Genomic DNA, 22,936 nt, shown 5'->3' on the forward strand with positions numbered 1-22,936 from the left:
TAGTTCTGTACAATGTCATAGTTCTTTACAGTGTCATCGTAGAACCACGGTAACAATAATAGACAAGATTACACATAGTGCTGACCTTTCACATCAGGGTTTTTTGGAGTTCCAACTCTGTTCACTTTTTTATTTTTCTGATATTAAACATATATATGAATTTTGCTTTAACTGTGACTTTACTCTTACAGGCAATTCAGAGTACAATCCTCAGAACTTAGATGCTTAGGTACACCTTTTTTCTTAAACAGTTCCTGTATAATACAGTCATAGAGTGGATGTTTGAAAATGGTATATTGATGATTATTTAAAGTACAATGAGGGGCGCCTGGGTGGCTCAGTCGGTTAAGCGGCCGACTTCGGCTCAGGTCATGATCTCGTGGTCCGTGAGTTCGAGCCCCGCGTCGGGCTCTGTGCTGACAGCTCAGAGCCTGGAGCCTGTTTCAGATTCTGTGTCTCCCTCTCTCTGACCCTCCCCCGTTCATGCTCTGTCTCTCTCTGTCTCAAAAATAAATAAACGTTAAAAAAAAAAAGTACAGTGAGGGTGTTTCTTTTCTTATATTAATATGTAACTATAGCTTGTATGTTCGTTATAGGGTTTTCTAAAACATTCTAAATTTCTTCCTTTCATGGACTTTGGTGTGACAGTGGGGTCAAGCCCATTTTGCTTCTGGAAAAGGAGCACTTCTCTTGTATTCCAAACTCTGGAATCAAAGTTATTAACGTGAAGAGTGCTTTTTGCTATTTGCTTTTATTTTGTTTTTAGGTTGGTAGAAGAGCAGGGGAGAGTAAGAAGTTTTTAACCTGTTTATTACATTAGTGAGGTCTACATATTGGATTTGATAATTCAAACATCCTAATGTAAATAATTTATTTTTTTTCTTAACGTGTTTCAAAGACCAAATAAATGTTGTATTTCTTGCTTGTGGTTACCATCAATTCAATAAATTAATATTGTATCTAATTTTGTGACTGGAATTTGTGGATTGGAACTCTTACGTGTTTTTTTTTTAATTTTTTTTTTCAACGTTTATTTATTTTTGGGACAGAGAGAGACAGAGCATGAACAGGGGAGGGGCAGAGAGAGAGGGAGACACAGAATCCTAAACAGGCTCCAGGCTCTGAGCCATCAGCCCAGAGCCCGACGCGGGGCTCGAACTCACGGACCGCGAGATCGTGACCTGGCTGAAGTCGGACGCTTAACCGACTGCGCCACCCAGGCGCCCCTCTTACGTGTTTTTAAGATGTATAATTACAAAAGTGTTCGTACATCTTAAATGCTGTCCGTCTAAGTATTGAAAACTTGTCATTTGTGATGAAAACAATTAACTCCCTCAGTGGAGGAAAAAAAGTGGAACGCATTTATAACGAGTTTCATGAGAATTTTGTTTATTTATAAAATTAAAATATATTTTCTAATAAGGACTTTATGTTTGCACTCCTTTGAGTGATTTCCTTCATATATTATAAGAAAATAATAATTTTTATACATCTCTCAAAATATGAAGTTGTGTCCCGCATATTACGGAGTATATGAAGAGGTCCAAAGCGTAGCGAATGCATAGGAAACCAAAACTAATCTTAGCATGCCTCCTGGATTAAATTTGTAAATGCATTAGGTATTTAATAAAGATTATATAGCACAGAATGTTTCTTAAGAATGACAGGATTATGGAAGGCATCAAGGAGAAAACAGCACAGTCAGGTTGGGGTTATACCATAAACAAGAGAAAATCTAACATGGCTTTTGACAACAGTAAAAAGGTTTACAGTGACGAGAGCATAGTATGTGCATAAGTGAAACATGTAATTCACTAGTCTCAATTCAAACTTTTAGAAAAATATCAATGTATTTTGGGATCAGTTTTTGGAAGAATGCCAGTATCAAACTAAAGAGTGTGAAGTTATTTGTATAAATAATGGTCAGCCAGAGAAGGCTTTGAATTCAAGTATGACATGGCAAAAGATGTATTTTCCTGTAGCACGAGACAAAATTGGGCATGGCAAAAAGAAAGTGTAGACACAGGTGTAATAGTTAGAAACAGATGGTATAATAGTTGCAGAACCGTAAGTACCACAACGTGATGCTAACTTAAAAGCTTCCCCAAATCTGTCGCAAGGATAACAGAAAGCAGTGCTTCACTGTCCTACAAAGTCCTGAAACTATTTAAGTGTTTTTACAGGGAATACATGTTATGTTAGGATAACCTTAACTGCTATAACAGTGAAAACCCAAATAGCCACCTATTTCTTGCTTGTGTAAAATTCAGTGGGAGTAAAACATATTAAGAATTGAAATGTTGGCTACATTTACGTCTTCTGCTTTCCGTGTATAACTATTAGTTTTTTATTTTGTTGGCAGGGGGAGGCGTGTTTGTATTTTTACTTCAGATTTTCTTTCATGGTTCACCCAACATCTATTCCTTGAAATGGTTATATTAAAAAAATGTCATGTATGGAGATAAGTGGTCATGACATCATCCAGATTCACCTTGTTATGCCTAGATACTGATTTTACAAAATTCTGGACCAAATTGGAAAAAGATGAATAAAAATTTGTTGTAGGCCGTGGTATTTTTCATTCTCTTTTTAAATAACAAACCAAAAAAAAAAACACAATAAAAATATAGGTACAATAAAACCATTTCATAGTGTTATTTGACATAGTTGATTTGAGGTTTTTGATACTGGAATCTTTGACTGGTTTTAATCAATTGCCAGGCATTTTTTTCCTGACTATTTGACAAACCACAATACAATCCAAATGTGTTAGTCAAAATTTTAAATTACTTAGTGTCGATGAATATAGAAACTTGCAAATAATAAACTTACAAATAAGAAAGTTATGGAGTTGTTCCATAACATGATCTTTAATGAGTAACACTGAAGTTTCTCTTTAAATATTTTGTATTTTCTGAGATGCCATTAACACCCTGATCTTGTATGCATTATTATTCATTATGCTTATTTCATTATTTCTCATTTTTTTCTCCTTTGATTCTTCAGTGGGAAGAGATCAGTGGTGTTGATGAACATTACACACCCATCAGGACTTACCAGGTGTGCAATGTCATGGATCACAGTCAAAATAATTGGCTGAGGACAAACTGGGTCCCCAGGAACTCAGCTCAGAAGATCTATGTGGAGCTCAAGTTCACTCTACGGGATTGCAATAGCATTCCACTGGTTTTGGGAACTTGCAAAGAGACTTTCAACTTGTACTACATGGAGTCTGATGATGATCATGGGGTCAAATTTCGAGAACACCAGTTTACAAAGATTGACACTATTGCAGCTGATGAAAGTTTCACCCAAATGGATCTTGGAGACCGTATTCTTAAACTCAACACTGAAATTAGAGAAGTAGGTCCCGTCAACAAAAAGGGATTTTATTTGGCATTTCAAGATGTCGGTGCTTGTGTCGCCTTGGTGTCTGTGAGAGTGTACTTCAAAAAGTGCCCATTCACGGTGAAGAATCTGGCCATGTTTCCAGACACGGTACCCATGGATTCCCAATCCCTGGTGGAGGTTAGAGGTTCTTGTGTTAACAATTCTAAGGAGGAAGATCCTCCCAGGATGTACTGCAGTACAGAAGGTGAATGGCTTGTACCCATTGGCAAGTGCTCGTGCAATGCTGGCTATGAAGAAAGAGGTTTTATGTGCCAAGGTAAGAGTCTTTCTATTTTCCTTTGAGTTGTATTACTCACCTGTGGGTTTATTGTCATTGAGTCATAGAAAGAAATGAACGCAGCCTGAACTCACTTGGCAGTAAAACATGCCTCAAACAACACGCCTCAAACTGAACAGAGTCTATTTATAGACCAAATTTATCTCACTTGATGTGTTGATCCACAGTTTGTTATAGAGATATTCACGTGTTTGACTATGTGGTGCTGGCCTGAACCACACTGGAGATGTTACATATGCTATTTTTAAGTGTTCTCTGCTGTTTAATGACCATGGTAGTATAACTCCAGATCAACTGGAAAAACAAACAAACAAACAAAGAAACCCAAAACTGTCTCTTTTATGTAGAGGGAAGAAACATCATGGGCAGTCAGGTAATCTAATTCTAACAGAATAAGATACTACATTGTTAGTTTTCTGCCTCACAGTGGTACATACTTCATTGTTATAAAATGTATTCTCCAGTGGTATCTGTTCATCAAATACACGTTCACTTACAATGTGTTAGTGCTTTAATAGAGATTATTTTATTTAAAAATCCAGGGTGGATACCATAGTGTTTGATGTATTGAGGGGTAATTTTAAAAGAAATCTCTGCTTCATGATTTGGCCCTTTAGACTGCCCAGGAAAATATCTGTACCAATGCTTAGGTGCAATGCAATGTACCTGCAATGTAATGTGCAATTGCAATGCATATTCGAGTCTTCATATAGTAGCAGAGAACCTGAGCTCTGCCATCAAATTGATTTTTATTAAAACTCTATTTTCATAGAAGTAAAATTAAAAGATAGCCTTTTTTTCACATAAGATATGACATATCAGATGAAAATTTCCATTTAATCCAAAGATTTGTTAATTTAGCGTTAGGCAAAGTTTAGTGTTTAGGAACACAGTGACATTATTATTAAAACATGTATAAATACATAGGAGAACTTAAATACTTACTTAGTCTTTGGAACCTAGTCTTTTAATACCTTTGTTTGCTGTTATACTCTGCACATGAATTGAATTTGTAGCCATTCTAAATCTCAAACATGCGGAAGAAATGAATATACTTTATACATAAATTAACCTTTCTAACAATGTGAACAGAACATATCACTTTGCTTTTGACTATAGACTAGGTCTATAGAAGAAAAAAAAAAGTAGTGAGAGCAAAGGCTATACTGTAGTCTCATACTTTTCCATGTTGTTTAGATCCTTGACAGGCACCAACAGAAATATTGTTACCAAGCATGGTTTTGAAAGTTCTAAAATTGACACAACATAGTAGTTACTACCTGCTTATATACATGAGTGGAGAGAAGTCTCAACAGCCTTTATAATCCACTTTGAATCATATTTTGTCACTGTGGTATTCTTTGTGATATATGATATTGGTGAGAATTATTTTAAATAAAATAATAAAGGCCTAGCTCAGGAGGAATTAAAAAAAATTGTCCATTGTTTCTAATTTGGTCTCTACTGAACCAGTCTCTGATATCCACACCAGCACAGGAATAGGTGTGTCGCCTTCTCAGAGAAATCAATATGCATCAATTTATGCAGAACTATGTCATAAAATATGACATTGAGGAAGAAACCTAATCATTAGATCTTTGGATTTAAAATAATTTTCGTGTTTTTGTAATCATATTGAAAGTTACAAGGAATTGAAAAATAAGTATCAATGAGGTAAATAGAATCATATAAAAGTATTAATACAAATAAATAAAGCATACAAATAATTAACTTACGTTACATGCTGTCTTGAGGACAAACTAGTAGCACATAAAAAAAGTCAAATTAACTTGTATTTAGAAAATCTACAATGAGGGGTGTCTGGGTGGCTCAGTCGGTTGAGTGTCCGACTTCAGCTCAGGTCACCATCTCACAGCTCGTGAGTTCGAGTCCCACGTCGGGCTCTGTGCTGACAGCTCAGAGCCTGGAGCCTGCTTCGGATTCTGTGTCTCCCTCTCTCTCTGCCCCTAACCGACTTGCATTCTGTCTCTGTCTCTCTCAAAAATAAACATTAAAAAAATTTAAAAAAAATTTCACAATGAATTCAAAATTGCTATTTTAACCTCATTTTAATTTACTGAACTACTTTTTTAAAGTAACTACTATGCTATTAAATTGCATTCTATGTCAAGATTACGCCTAGAGGTAACATTTATGTCAAAGTTCTATATCTTTGATTCTTGTAGTTTATTATGTTGAAGGATATCAACAGCATCTTTTCGATATAGTAATGCTATGTCATCAGACTTTCTCAGCATTTGAAAATACTAGTTTCGGAATGAGATACATATGCATTAATAGCACATTATTTCAAGACAAAGATCATGAAGATAAATCAGTAAAAATAATTATAATAGAATTAGAGATGGCCCATGAAGTGAGATGTGATTGTAATTTAAAAGGGGGGATGGTTTTTTAGTGATGCAGTTTACAGGTGGAGTGTGGTCCTAGGGTCATATCTTGACTTTTGCTAATGTTTACAGGTGAGTTTTGGCTTCCTTTCTTTTTTAATCGCAACATTTTTGTGTATTCAGGTTATTAAACAATGCATCGAGGTAATCTACTTTGTTCTGATTTACATATTTAGCAAATGTTTATTTAAATATATTAGTTTGGGCATTACTGTACTACATCTTAAAAAAATCCAGTACTCCACCATATTGGTTCCGTATCTGGTGCAAAGCCTGTAATTTTGCTGCTGTTGTCAGTGACGGTGCTGGTGTTTCCTGTGCCTGTTACGGTTTCCTTTCTTTTAATTTTTAATTTTTTTTTGGTTGACTTTGTAGTAAAGCTTGAGGACTGATCCAAATAGCTTGCTGTGACTCTCACAGGTCAACATTCTATCAGCACTGCTTATATTCAGGCACACAGAAGAATGGTAATCCCCAGAAAGGAAACAGATAAAAAGATAGCTAGACAAACTTCGTACATTTCATGTGATCACTTTCATTTTGTTTTTTTCCAAAAAAAATATTGTGTCACTCTTTAAAAAAAAAAAAAGGATGGGACAATAGCTTGACATACCCACTACTTGGAATACATATACAGCTAGATTTTAAAAATCTCAGGATAATTTTCTAACACAGCGATCAGCGACCATGGAATTTCAATTGCCTAACACAAAAGAAAACAAGAGTCCTTCACTTTATTTAAAGGAATATTTAATGGATGCCAAATTCATTCAAAGCACTGTATCAGAACTCAAAAACATTTTTTCAACATTCATTCATTATTTACCAGATGCTAGACAGTGTGCTTATATGCCAACTCATATCCATGAGCTGTCTTTATTTATCCCCCAAATAACCTATAGGTACATATTATTATTATCTCCATTCAAAAAAATGAGAACAAAGCATTCACAGGTTAAATATCTTGCCTTCGTGTATTTAATAAGTGCTGGATGAGATCTGAAACCAGGCCGTCTCATTCAAGGTTGCAGTTTCAAACTCAATCCACACAGCTTCCCTGTGGTTTAGTCCAGTGGTGACAGAGACCAAGAAACCCCATGAAGACACAGATTCTACAGGAGTTAAGAGTACTGTAAATGGAAGGAGGAGGAGGACCGCAGTGAGTTGGCATGAAGTAACTAAGAATCTGTTAATTTATGGTTGATCTATTTCAGTTCATTTCCCACATCTTTCTGTTTCTAGATTGTTTGGAAGAGTTACTAGCCAAATAGCCAAACTGTCATATTTTGGGAGGACTAAGCTTAGCCTGGGTGATATCTAATAAAATCTGGATATATGGATCACCAAGCATCTTAGATATACAAAAAAAGTCTGCCAAATTTAATTCAATACGTGTTTTTGACCGTCCATTAGTACAAAGTAATAATGTGCCAGACACGGGGAAACATAGATGAATTGTATGTACCTTGCAGGAGCTCACCATCTACTATGAAAGACAAATACATAAATGAATAATTTTAATGCAAGACAGACCAATCAGTCTTCTACCAGGAGTACAAGGAACTTTGGCCATGTAGGGGAAGGAGAGATTAATTTTGAGTATTTCAATATTAATAGTGGAATTTATTCATTAATAATGAGAAGTCTTTATTGAGAGATTTGGATCGTCACTGTTGGGATTGGAAACTTTTGGAGTAAGAAGAAGAGGCTAACTACCTTACGGAGCTTACATATTCTAGAAGGTAAAGTTTATAATTTGTTTATTGAATCATTATCTCAAAATCTCAAAATATGTAGAAATCTCTCCCATTAGAGTTTTGTGTTCTGTGTTTGTTCCACAGGAAGGCTTTATAGAAGATCTAAATTTCATAACCAGATCATTTTCTGACCTTAGTAATGAAATATTCTGAACCATTTATTCCAGTATAAATGGATAATTGGAACAGTTAAAGTTTGGTTAAGCATACTGAAAATAGGGCAATGTCCATTTGAAAATAGGAAAAATGTATTGATAAAAACATTTTATTGTCAAAAAGCTCATCCATCAGTTTCAGAACTATAATTAAAACCAGAGTTATCTTTGTACAGGACAAGAACCCTAACCATTGCATTACACTTTTCTTGTATATACTTTTCACAACAGTATATTTTTCCTGAAATGAGAAAAAGTAGTGGAAAATATCTTTTCACCATTTATACAATTATTCAACAATGACCGAGTTTTGTAGTATGTACAAAAGTCTATGCCAGACACTAGGAAAACAAAGATAAACATTATCTCTGCTAAATTAGTTTGATTCATAGGTCAAAAATCTATGTGTATTGTGTGTGTGTGTGTGTGTGTGTGTGTGTGTGTGTGTGTGTGTGAGAGAGAGAGAGAGAGAGGGAGAGAGAATGTGTTTAAAATATTAGGTCTTTGCTCTTAAAAAACATAGATTTTTTAACTGAATTATTAAACAGAGCTAAGTTAATAATAGTTTAAACTAAAAATAAGTTATTAGTGTTAATGAGGAAGGGGGTATTGGTGTGGGAGGATATAAGTGATAGGAAATTAAAATGTTCTACAATTAGATGCTTCATGTTGCTGCTCTTCCTTTTCTGTGCCAAAAATGAACACGGGAAAGCTAAGAATAGAAAGTGGTACACCGTTCTCTTTCAAGGACTGGTTAGAGGAAGAAAATAAGAGAGGGATGAAAGAGATATTGGTAACTAAAGAGTCATTCAGGAATTGCATGCCATGCAAACTGGAAATACAGAAAAAGGCAGTTTCAGGAGGGTAGAGAGTGCTTGTGATAAATTTGGTAAAATAGAAATGCACATTAAAAAAAAACAAAAAAAACAACCCACACATGCTTCATCTGATAAAAAGTAATGTACTGATTAATAAGAAAAGTAAGAAATCATGTATTAGACTTGGTTTTCTGTTAGTTTTTCTAATACATAATTTTAAAATATGGCTTTAGTTTAAATAAGTTCTCTCTCAATTTAATGATAGAGGAGGAAATCCTGGTATCTCTTTTAATTTACTGTTTGTGGCTTAAGCATTTGGGCCATGTTTCTGCTACCTGGGTAAACTTGCTGGATGTGGTCAAATTGCAGGTTGAGTTGTTTTTACAGGATGTCAATAAAGCTCTTTTAAGATGATAACATTAAAAATTAAAATTACAAACCTAAATCATCTGCTCTTTGGGCTTTCAATCACTGACAATCAAAATAAACTTGATTTCTTTCACTGGAGAAATCACTTTTACTTCTTACATCCCACCATAATTCTTTTAACTTTTTAAGATTGGAGATGGGAAAGGGGCACTGGCGTGGCTCAGTCGGTTAAGCATCCAACTTCGGCTCAGGTCAGGATCTCATGGTTCGTGGGTTCCAGCCCTGCATCGGGCTCTGTGCTGATAGCTCAGAGCCTGGAGCTTGCTTCAAATTCTGTGCCTCCTGCTCCCTCTGCCCCTCCCCCGCTCACATTGTTTCTCTCTCTGTCTCTCAAAAATGAATAAATGTTAAAAAAAAAAAAAGGATTGGAGATGTGAAGAAATTTTGCATGAATGCCAAGAAACCTTGTGAACTTTATTATTATTTCTTTTAATACTGGATAATAAATTATGCTATCTGCTTTGATTTAGTTTGGAGAGAAAAAAAATGAGAATGCTAATGGCTTTTTATATAGTCAATTAATTACATTTGAGGCAGATACCAGGAGGTTACTATAAATATTCCTGCTCCTACAAACTTTGTTTAGATTTAATGTACCAAATACCTTATTAATGTCACCAAAGAATCTGTTGCTCTGTGTTTTATCTCTGTGCATTCATTGTGGAATGCAAACTTTATTCCTTGTTTTTGTACATTAGCAGCTTAATAGAAAAGTGTGTTTGATATGATGTATGAAGACATCTAGACTTTTTGATGATTGTCCATAATTATGTTTGTTTCACTTAGGACTTACGATATCAGTTCTTACTCTCCATTCATTTCTCTGTCAATTCAGAAAGTTTTAAAGAACCTGTCAGGGTTTCAATAACAAAATGGTTTGGAGATTCTGCTTACTCTGACAGAGGAGGTAGAGAAAATTGAAAATCTCTGTTGAAGTTTCTTAGCACTTACTACTGAGTCTGTTTGCACCTCCTGGAACTGCAATGAGTGCATACATTTTAATGAATTCAGAAGCATTTCTTTCCAGTTGTTTTTAGACTGAAAGTTCTTTGAGGGAAGGGGCCACGTCTTGTTCTTTTTTGAGGAGTATCATGCCTTGAACTAGCAGAGTATAATTCTCCATGAGATACTTATTGAAAGAATACTTACTGAATGAACCATTCCAACTGTGCATGCTTAGAAAGTAAGCTCTGGAGAGAACGTACTTTATGCTGTCTTTGAATCTATTAGGTCTTTCAGACACAACTTTCATCTAATTCGAAATGAGCACATTTGACATTTAGGTCGCACACAGTTGCAACAAGCTAAGACTAGATCCACCTGACTATCATTAAACTAATTAATGAACAGATGAGATAAGGTAATATTTTATATGGTAGTTGAGAGAATACCTTTCTCTTTTATGAATTTATGATGAATATTGTTTTTCTGACTTTTGAAAATCAATTGCCTCACATACCTATAATAAAGCAATTTTTTTTGCATTTAGGAAAATTTTCAGCATTTAGGAAAATGCTGAAATGGTTTTTGTTTTACACACCTAGTACTTAGATGCCTCCTCCTTTAATTACTGCACTGAAATTACCAGGTTTCTTACCTTGAATTATGAAAAATTTACTTGTTTTCCCTGAGTTTAAAATGACAACCCTCTATCACCACTTTGCTCTTAGCAGTTGCATACCCATGACTCTTCAAACCAATGAATTTATTTTAATAAAAGAAATATGCCACTAATAAGTAATAATGTAAATAACTTTCAAGTGAAAGACAGATACATTGTGACAGTTTTATAATGGCTATAAAACCCTTGATTTATACAAGTTTCTGTGTCTTCTCACCAATTTATATAGTAAGTTATGGTAGCATTAACACGATGCAGAAAAACCCTCCAAGTTTGCCCTCAAACTTCAGTTTGAACTTAATTGTTTTATTTAGCAAAATACTCTTGTCACTGACAAATGTCTGAGTGCTTGGATCAAGAGCCCCAGAATGCTGCTTATCAAGTGTGCAGCTAAACGATTTGAGCCTCAGTTTCTTCATCCATAAAAGGGGAATGATAATACCTACTCTTTAGAATTACCAATGAATATATACTTGGCCCATTGTAGAGTGCCTAGCGGTGGGTTAAAGGTATATGAACATCCTTGCTATGATTAGTCATCGACGTCATTGGAATGTGTGATCTTTCTTACTTTCTTGTTTCATCTGTGTTAAAACAGATGTGACGAACCCATCCGTTCAAACAGCCTCTCTCTTACCTTAAACCTTAGACCTTAGAGACATCTGGCGGGAGAGAAAAAGTCTTTAATGAATTTATATATCTGCCTATTCATTATTTATTCATTGGTTGTCTACCTTCTTCCAAATAGGGTTTTCCTTTTCCAAGGAGACTTCATTTTAAGTTTCATTAAGTTTCTAGCCTATTTACTCACAGGTGTTATTTCCTCTAGTCTCATATTGTTAGCTTTTATTTCTCTTCTTCTGAACATCAGTCACTCTTGATTTTTCCCATCTAGTGTTTGACTCACTCTCTTATTCTTTCTAGCATGTTTTTTTTTTGCTGATTATTCAAAAGCAGCCTTAAAATTAGAGATGGACATTTTTATTAATTGTGGACCCAGAAAGGCTTTTAGATTTTAACTGATTTAAGATAATATAGTTTAGGAAACAAACAACAATAGCAAAATAAAATAAAAATTCTACATTTTAAAAATGTTAAGCCCAGAAGTTTTTCACTGTGTTACACCCTAATATTCACCATATAAAAGACTAGCTTAGGTAATTGGGGAGGTTATAACAATAAATAATACTCTTGCCTTGAAGAAATCACAAGTCAAAAAAAATAATCAACTGAGCAAAAATATTTGTCCAACCATTTTACTTGACTCTGTATACAACTAACTATATCTCTTTGATTTATTTTAAATATTTATTATGTACATTTAAGAATCACCCAAATAGTAAAAAAGGCAGTGAAGAAAACAGCATAAATTGTATGAAGTAAATGCCAAATATGCTTACATGAATTACTATATGATATTACTGGAAACCTTCAATCAAATTATGTCAATGTACCATCTAAACAGTAATTAAGTAAAAAGTTTTTTAAAATACGAAAAAGAGAGGAGAACTAAGGGAGTGTATTTGGCTTGTGAGTTATTTAAGTATTGTAGTTCATTTTTGAATCTGTATAAAAACAAACAGTATAAATTTAAACCCTGGATTTGCATATTTAAGATACTAAAAAGAAATGTGAGTTCTTTGTTCTGTACAAACTACAAATCAGATTATTTTGAGCAGTCAGAGACAATTTAATTGCAAACATATTTAGGAGAGATATGACTGTTGTTAAACTTAAGGAGCAGAATGAATTCATGTGTAACTATTGAAATACCTCCTAATTAATAAGTACAAGTTAGATGATCAGCAATGAATCACCATAAAAGACAAAAAACATGGGCGGTTTTATAAATGTTGGTAACATTATAACACAGGTTTATAACTAAATGAGAATTACAGTGTGTTAGTAAAATATGAATTACTTTACCTTGTATGGGTTAAATTGAGTTGTATAATCTTGCCAATCCCATTATTCAAAGAGGAAAAAATAGTAAGACATTTCTTTTGTAAGTAGGTCTTTTACTACTTTTTGTCTTGACCTGGAAGGCCATTTTGCGGGTCAGTATGAAGATATTTTCCCAAGGTTTTAACCTAGTTCACATCATCCCTTGTCAAATAGCTGTAGGGTATTAGCTTTTACGATTTTTTTTAAAGTATGCTAAAATCTGTGAACTTTCAGATACTTTGCCTGGTCCAGTGTCTCAAAGGTGGAAATAATAATTTAGGCAACACCTATATGCCAAATAGATACTCTTTGGGCCACACAAATAATTTTCCCACTGAAATTGTTTGGGAGCCTATCTGTGGAAAAATATGGATTGAGCTTCCCAATACAATATTTACTATGGGAACTTAAGACATGGGGAAAAATAATTTAAGTTGCAGAGAATAAAATAGCTCTAATTTTACTTGAAAGAAGTTGTTTCTGTCATTGCACTTTCAGTCTCATTTTCAAAGGAAGATCAGAACATTGTTTTGTGTAACACTAAGTATCTAGTAAATGTAAACCCCTCTGAAAAGTGATTAGAATTTTCAAAGGAAAATACACATCTAAGTCCATTTCTCTGTGAGAGATGGGATATTAGATATTTTGAACATATGAAAATTATAGTTACTTGGCAGCTTAATAAATGTCACCTTGTCAAATAGCTCATGGATCTGGCATCATAATTTACAATCAAGTAGTTAAGTTTGAAGGAAGTCTTGAAATTTCAGTTCTTTAACTTAGACTACTTTGGGATTTATATAGACAGTCTTCCTCAGTTCTGATTTCCTGCATGCCCTTATATAAAACAAATATTTTAAAGCTGATACATAATCTATAGCTTTTGTCAAGAATATCCATCTTTAATTTTTCAACGTGCTTTTCTTTCCAGCTATTCAGATATTATCAAAGCTTCTAGATTGTAAAATTTGAAGAATGCGATATAATTGTTTTTCAGAATACATGTTATGATTCTAAAGAGAGATAATTGATATTTCATTAACTTTTCCATATTGTTTCATTATTTTTAGTCAGCTCCTATCAAAGGAAGGGAAATCCAACCTTATGCGAAATAAACTGAGAAGTAGATCTTTTTCTCCCTCTTGAGATACGTAGATTCTGTGAAAGGCTTCGGTAATAGTTTCACAGCGTTTGGTTTGCAAGTACAGATTCGTTGTGCACTTTCCACCTTCTTTCCTGTGATTTCTCCCCCCACTTCTGTCTGTTTGGAGTTTTGACAATCCCTTATTAGTTCCAGAGTAGAACTTATAAGAGCTAATAAGGGTTTACATTACAGCTCTGACAGCTGGCAGTAAACTTTAATAGAAAGCAATTGGGGAGAGAAGTTTAAGTTTTGATGATATTTGATGAAAGTGCTCCTAAAGTAAGAAGAGCCATTTGGAAAGAATCATATGACTAGAGAGACTGCATGTATGCTCCGTTCTTGTAGCTTCTCATCGTCCAGAAAGCGGACAAAACATCCTGTTGGCAGATAACTGTAATCACTTATGGATGTCTCTTTTAGGGATCAGAATCCAGGATAGGAGAAAAAAAGTAATGTAAACTTTGGTCATGTTATTTACCATTATCCCGATAGTCCTCTGAGATGTGTTTGATTGTCCTTTAGAAACACTACCACAGTGTGGACTTCTAGCCAAAAATTTGTTCTGTGAGAGGAGACCCGGAGATTCCAAGGGTGAGTCGAGATCGTGAAAATCATACCCACTGTATGAGCGGTCGCAGACTTTTTGTATTATAAAAAACACAATTAAAATAAGAAGTAAGGATGGCTTCTAATAGTGAAAGACCCTCCATGTAAAATATTTCTGAATTCTCTGTTCAGTGGTCAGCTACAAAGCCACAAAAGGTTAAAAGTGGATGCTGTAATTGAGAACGGCTGCTGCTTTTTGACATGAAGACTCACTTTCAACAAGAAAAGAGAAAGCATATGCTATGGGATGAGAGAATACCATTCTTGAATTAATGCATAAAGAGCATGTAAAGTTTTGTGAAACTCAGAATAGAATCTGTATATATAAATGGTTGGAAAGGAACCTTTTTACTTCTCTGGTAGTTATTAGAGAAGAAAATGTATATTTCAGAGATTTGGATCCATTTGCTGTCTATCTCATGCTGCTATATTGAAGGTGGAATATTTCAGTCTATCAGTCAACATGTGTAAAGGTTTTATGGCATCCAGAATTGGATTGATTAATGTGCTGAACTTGGGGGGAAGGACACTACATTTCTTGCTCCCAAACATCTTGGATTCTAAAGAGTACCTGAACTGAATTTATGCTAAAAGGAAGCAAGCACAATATCCATAAGTTCATAAGGGAAAAGAAATGGAGTAAGGATGAAAGATGAATATTGCTTAGAGATTCATAACAATGTGGTGCTAAGAGGTAATAAATGGAGAGGATTCAATCTCTATGGAGTTAAATATTCCATCATTATCCATTTTCATCAAACAAAGCTTAAAGAATACCTACGATACCAAGTATCCACTGGAAATATCACACAAAACGCAACAGAAAATGTCCCTGCCCTCAAGAAAGTTAGATTTTAGTGGAGACATCAAGGAATCAAATGCTAATACAGATTCTTTCTGTGTGCCACCCATAGAGTTTCAAAGTGTAGACTGATTTCTTCCCCCAGGTGATTTTGCCTCTAAGGAACATTTGAAAATGTCTGAAGAAGGTATTTTTGGTTGTCACAGCTTGGGGAGGGGATTGCTACTGGCATCTAGTGTTTAGAGGCCAGAGTTTCTGCTAAATATCGTATAATGCACAGGGAAGCCTCTATAACAATAAATTATCCAAGCAAACCATGTCAAGGTTGAGAGACCCTGGTCTAGAATAACCCCTCTTTTACATAAATATAAGTTAAGGCTAAAAGGTCAAATTACATGTTAGCAGAGCCTAAATAGGAAAAAGGTCAAATTACATATTAGTAGAGCCTAAATTGAAACCCAGGCCCAAGCATCTCATGATGGTACCTCGGGCCTTATCCTTTCTGGGATTCACTTGGAATTTATTTAGAAATTTATAAAACTGTTAAAGGCATATGAAATCCTACTAAAGGCATATGAAATCCTACTAACTACTTAGATCATTAGAAAGTGATACTTCTGCAAAGAAAAACAAAGCTTAGATCCTTTATGTGAGAGAAAGAATAACGACTTCAGGAATATTCACATGAAGGTGGACATTTAAAACCAGTGGAAGAATGTTACTTGCACAGAGCTGGAAAAAGTGACTGACGTTCAGTGGCTGGAATTTGGTAGTGCACGAACTGAGAATGTGAACAGAGTAGTAAAAGAGATATCAAAGACAAAGAGATTGAGGGTGTTTCCTTGAGCAAAGGGTTCAGACAGCTGCTATGGAGTTAGTCCCCTTTTAGGCTACTCTGATGTGCTGACATGACATCAAATCTGACATTTGGTTCTCTTTTTTCTGTAATGTGTTACTAATGCAAAGATGACAGGTAGGTGCGGTTATTTAGTGCACATATTGTATTAATAGTCTTGGTATAAAAAGTTCCTTGGTTCTAGTTCTAGGACTGTTCCTCTTTGATACGAGAGCAGCACCTCAATATCAGCCGTTCCTGTCCTCTGGCGAATATCTGAGCCTAGTGCTTTATTTAATCCTCTCAACTGCCTCTGAGGAAGGTGCTGTCTTGCCCTCATTTCCCATGGGAGGAGATTAGAGGTTGTAGCTGGTAAGAAATGAGAACGGAATTTGAGTGGAGAGCACTTGCGTGTGACCAGTGTTCCCTGGGCCTTCCTAGCGAAGAGGGCCAGGGGGAGTAAGGAACCAGAGGCTCACCAGCCTAGCCTGTGTTTGTAGAAATAACCTGTGAGACTCAGGGTTGTAGTTACTGTAAGGATGCTTTTGAGGATGCTATGCAATACTTTCCATTCTGTTTCCTCAGAAATATCTGAAACCCATCACAAACATTTCTTTCTGGCTCCCATGCCAGAAGTGCTGTGTTCCTCAGGCTACTGCCTTGTTTTCACTTTTGGAAATTGATTCATGCCACGGTCATGGTATCTTGTGTGCATTCTCTATAAGAGAGCACAGAGTTATGTCTTCCTACATCCTACAAATAGTTATGCCCCGGCAACATTCTTTTTTGATACTAAACTCACATTTTGTTTCATGTGAAAGGAGAAATCTGTTTAGGCAAGAATAAAATAAAAAAAGGATGTTTAGGAATTTGACTGCGGAACAGAGGGCAGGTTTGTTTTGTTTTGTTTTGTTTTAATTTTAAATTCCAGTATATTTGACATACAGTGTAATATTAGTTTCAGGTGTACAATATAGTGATTCAACACTTCCTATACAACACCCAGTGCTCATCATGACAGGTGCACTCCTTAATCCCCATCACCTATTTCACCCAGTCTCCCAAGCATCTCTCCTCTGGTAAACATCAGTTCTCTATAGTCAAGAGTGTGTCTCTTGGTTTGCCTCTCTTTTTTCCCCTTTGCTCGTTTTGTTTCTTGAGTTCCCCATGTGAATGAAATCATATTGTATGTGTCTTTCTCTAACTTATTTCACTTAGCATAATATACCTAGCTTCGTCCATGTTGTTGCAAATGGCAAGCTTTCATTATTTTTTATGGTTGAATAATATTCCATATCGTATATACAATATGTATATCACTTCTTCATTCATCTGTCGATGGACACTTGGGCTGCTTCCTCAGTTTGGCCCTTGTAAATAATGCTGCAATAAACACAGGGCTGCATATATTTTTTGAATTCGTGTTTTCACATTCTTTGGGTGAATACCCAAAGGGTATTTGGTATCATAGGGTAGTTCTATTTTTAGCTTTTTGAGGAACCTCCATAGTCTTTTCCATGGTGGCTGCACCGGTTTGCATTTCCACCACTAGGGCAAAAGGGTTCCTTTTTCTCCACATCCTCACCAACACTTGTTTCACAATTTTATTTTTTCCCTGTATATTCCCTTTGTGTTCTGTTCTTCATCTTTTAAAAAATATTTAATAGTAATCTGCTGCATCCTGAATTGTACATATCCTGTCTCAAGGATAAGAGGTAAATACGTTTGAATTGCCATTTATTGATTGCCAAGTATGTACTCAGTGATTAATATACCATTTGGTCCTCAACAAAAGCCTTACAGGGTAAATATTATTAGCCATATTTACCAGGGTAGGGCTAAGATAATTTACTAATTTGCCCTGTGTCACAATGCCAGGTTATAAACTGAGATCTAATTCTGAAACCCAGTCCTTCTCATAATATAATAAGCTAACATTTTTCTTTTGCCGATACTTTTACAAGTCACAATAATGTGTAAATAAGCAAATTCTTGCAGCCAAGGATGTGGCTAGAGAATTTGTTTTTTATTTTATTTTATTTTTTTCATTTTATTTATTTTGAGAGAGAGAGAGAGGGAGAGAGAGAGTGTGTGAGAGACGGGGGGGGGGGCAGAGAGAGAGAGAGAGAGAGAGAGAGAGGGAGAATCCCAAGCAGGCTTAGGTCAGGACAGAGCCTGATGTGGGTCTTAATCTCAGGAACTCACAGCCTACACTGAGATCAAGAGTTGGACCCTTAACCAACCGCGCCGTCCAGGCACCCCTAGAGAATTTGGTTTTTAGAGTTGGGAAAAAGGTTGTCATTAGTTACTTAAAGAGGCAAGAACTTCACATTCATTAACATAATCCTTTCCTCTTTTTCTCAATATAGAATTAAGACTATAATGTAAAAATGTTTTAACAGGGTATCTGTGGCCTTTATTTTCCGTGCATGTGGAACTGAGTCACACCTCTAATTACCTCTGCTTCTATTTCCATTGCCCCTGCTGTTTCTTAGGACATGATTGATGGGAGATGATGGCGAGTGGGGAACCAGGACTCAGAAAACACTCGCTATGTGCCCAGTGTGTATGTTTGCACAATATGCTTCATTATTAGTTTGACAGATCTCCAAGTGGCAGATTGGAAATGAATTTTGGAGATGGCTGACATATCTACTACACATACTGGATGTTTTCAAATCTCATAAACACGGAGATACGTGTGTGTGTGTGTGTGCGTGTGTGTGTGTATGTGTGTGTACACGCATACATGTAAATATATATGCAGGTATATATATGTGTTATATATGTGGTGTTTGTGCCTATAGACATATGTGACATGTACATATATTATAGGCACATATAGAGATGCATATATGGATACATAGTATATATATAATATATATATATATACACACATATATATATATCCATGTATACACATACGTTAGCACTGTATACTTAGCATATATACATGTTTAGTCACTATAATATGTGTCCTTATAAATGTACTTAAACATCTTTCTAAAAGAAATTAAAATGAGTGAAGTATGGATTAGAATATCATACTGAACTGTAGATGATGTTGGGCTGCTGCATACATTCTTATATTTCTTTTTAATTGCTTTTAGAATGAAGCAGCACACAAAATAAGTTAATAAATATAGAATGTCTAACTTTAAAAATTTAAATAATAAATCTTTTAGGTAAATAGATATGGCTTAAAATGTACATGATTCCTACTATTGATTGATTCCTACTATTAATATTAATAGTATTCCTACTATTCCTATAGTATTCCTACTATTAATATTAATAGTATTCCTACTATTAATCAGGTTGTTTTATATAAGGATCATATGTGAAACTTTCTTTGAAAATGTTATTGGTGTCATTGATTACAAAGTTTTGTGTTGCTCTCAGGAATGTCTTAATCTTTTAAACTTTCTAGACTATAAAGGCTTACATAAAGTAACTATTTCATTAATACAGTAAAACTCCTTTAAAATGTTGATGTTCAAGTACATAAATAATTCCCAAGGGCTTTTACTGTACCTAGTTGTTATGGTTTAGTGACACGATATATGCTGCTTTATATCCAGATCTGTTGTAATGGTGATGGGTAGGATAATGGCGTTCCATTAATGCTTCAGTGCAAAGCTACCGGGGAAAGAAAGCTAGAAGTAAAAGCAGACTATATCCTTCATAACGTTGATGGTTGCTCTTATTAGTGATGAAAAGGAAATGAGAAAATACATTGGCTTGCCTTTTATTAAGCACAGTAAGGAAAGCAGATGAACGTTTGAAAGCTCATTGAGCTGCCATAAAAAAATTTAAACATTGTTCATATTGGCGAGTAGCCAAGCTCATGCTGTAAACTCCAGACAAGGGTCAGCACTGCAGAGGAATTGTCAGCTCTATTCATAGAGGATAGTTTCTGTACTAGCTTAGTCCAGTTGTAAACCTGAGATTTACTCGGCACAGTTGTGGGATTATATTTGTTTTACATGACTTGATACACATCTAAATCCAGTAAGATTCCTTAGCATAAGATGATGGGCTTGCTTGATTTTATACACTTGAATCTTGTTAAAATCATTAAATCATTTATTTCATATAATACTATATGTATGTGTATACATTTGTGTGTATAGACCTAGATCTAGAATATTTTTAAGAGAGTTATGAGAGAATAAAAAATGTAGCAATAAAAAAATATAGCAATAAAATGTTGATAACAAATCTGATACTAAAATATGGATACTAATTTTTTAGGTGAATAAAAAACTTTGTTATTGTTGTAGATTGTAACCTTTCTAAAATTAGCAGCTGTGCTTTTTGCTCTTATATGAATCTTTTCTGAGCCTAGTTCAAAATCTGTGTTTAATAAATACATATTTTTGTGTGAATATTCACGGCTCCTTTTCTTACTAATATTTTTGCTTCTTTATTAAATTATGTACTATATCATTATATAACAGGAAAAAATGAAGCAGTAGTAAAACGTGGGTAACTTTCTTGAATGAAGGCACGTATGACAGATATAGGAACACACATACCTAGGTATTTGTTATACCCTCACCTTTTTTATTTTAGAAAATAAATCACTCCCTCTTCCTGCACAAATCGTTTTCCGTAAATAAGCTTTATAAAACAGACATAATGTAAATATTTGGCTGGTCAACCATATTGGCTGACTGGACAAAGTTTTGTCACTTTCAAGGCGGATGACTTGAAATAGGTAATTTAACAATAAAATGATAACACGAATTCTGCTATATTAGTTAACACTTTGTTTGCCTCACACCAGTTTATCGTTAAATATTTTTTAACTTCCTTTTTGTTTTTTCAGTTTTTTTTTTTGGAAGAAAGTCTCCAGAGGAGAAGTGACAGGGAAGTAATTGCCTTAATTTCTGAAGAAGGAAGTGTACTAGAAATAGCCATTAGTTTATATTAAGGATACAGCCACACTTATAAAATCCAGACAGTCTAAATACTCTTTAAAATATTGAAAGTAGACAATGAAAATGAAATCCAATTTCTCATGCACAATAAAAAGATTTCTGTGATTTGTGGCATTACTTTCCCAATTTAAAGCAAAATAAAAATAAATAAATAAATTGAAAAGGCAATGGATTCCTTTTTAAAAATACAAGTAAAGGATGAAAAGGCATTTGAAAATTGTTAAATTATCCACAGCTGAAATGATCCATCCTGTGGAATAACTATCTTAAGATGTAAAGATTTGAAGGGTTGTAACTTAGTAATTACATTTTATTTGCTGTTACTCATTTGCTACTCAGTTATGGGGACATGATTATATGTTGCTGCTTAGATGATTGTAATGATAAGAAAAAAATGTCTTTATAATCTAGTAGATTCTATGCCTGAGAAACTCAGGAAATATATCCTATGAATCTCTGAGTGCCCTTTATACTTCCTCTGAAGCTTTTGGTATATTCAAACAGTTTTCTCAAACTACACTGGATTTGAAAGCAAACTAGATGGAACTTTTACATGTTCTACCAACTGTAAGATTTTATACATCTCAATCACTCACTTATTTCTATATTTCTTTTAGTTTAATATTATCATCTTTATTTTTTTTGTTGTTTTTAAAATGTTTTTAAATTTTTTTCTTTATTGAGAGAGAGAGAGAGAGAGCGCGCGAGAGAAACAGATCATAAGCGAGGGAGGGACAGAAAGAGAGGGAGACACAGAATCCGAAGCAGGCTCCAGGCTCTGAACTGCCAGCACAGAGCCCAGTGAGGGTATCGGACCCACAAACCATGAGATCATGACCTGAGCCGAAGTCGGATGCTCAACCAACTGAGCCACCCAGGTGCCCCAATATATCATCTTCTTTAAACAGATGGAAGTTCATAAAATTAGACCATGACAGCCTAGGATATTTTCTAAGATACATTTTTCCCCAAATAATTTTAAAGAAAATACCCTTGCTCACTGTTAAACAGGATGGCAAAATAGGTCTTGTAGGTTTGACACAATTTTGTGTAGTGCTGTTCTTTATTCTTACAACACTGAGGCCCCAATCAGAATCTACCTTACTTTAGACACATAGTTATAACTTGCTGAGTAATTCAGTTTCAAAGCCGATAGCAGATGAAAATCCAAATGTTGAAAAAGGGGAAAAGATCATAAATATAGTAAACATCACAACTGACAGCCTGGGAATAGGACCAGAGCCGGAAGGGCTATGATAATATACACACGTGGTCAAGTTACTTCTTCCTGGGATCACAGCAGGCCACAGCCTTCCATGGCTGAGTAAATCTGAGTGGATCTCAGGAGTGCAAAGTCTATAGAGCAAGTAGAAATATTCATGGTTGTGACCTTGAAGTATCAATAAATGTTTAAATTGTATTCTCTTCACTCTGGTAACGAATTAATTGGTTACACATTTTACAGTGTCTCTTTCACAGAAGACAATGATTAGGAGTATCAATGCTTTTATTGGTATAAATGGTATAAATCAGAAGGTCTGGATTTTATCTTGGTTCTACCTCGTATTCATTATGTGACTATGGGCAAAGGATTTAGCTAATCTGGGTCCATTTCCTCACATGTAAATTGGAGATGACAAGAGATAACAAAAGTATTTCCTTGGTAGTGTTGTTAGGAGGATGATATGAAGTATTCAACACAGACTCTGGCACAGAGTAAGTACTTAGTAAGTGTTAGCTTTTATAACAAGGATAAAGCCTTAGTTACAGGGAAAAGTCAGCT

General features: G+C 34.9%; 1 protein-coding gene across 3 annotated transcripts in view; it reads left to right on the forward strand.

Annotated features, from left to right (window-relative positions):
- Positions 1-22,936, forward strand: part of EPHA3 (EPH receptor A3) — a 355,677-nt gene that overhangs the window by 95,237 nt on the left and 237,504 nt on the right. For all 3 annotated transcript variants that reach the window (XM_023238873.2, XM_011285988.4, XM_045036779.1), the window contains exon 3: positions 3,007-3,667. In XM_023238873.2, the coding sequence (XP_023094641.1) occupies positions 3,007-3,667 (661 nt within the window). The remainder of the gene's footprint in view (positions 1-3,006; positions 3,668-22,936) is intronic.

This window comes from Felis catus, chromosome C2, assembly GCF_018350175.1.
Source record: "Felis catus isolate Fca126 chromosome C2, F.catus_Fca126_mat1.0, whole genome shotgun sequence".
NCBI classification, from domain to species: domain Eukaryota; kingdom Metazoa; phylum Chordata; class Mammalia; order Carnivora; family Felidae; genus Felis; species Felis catus.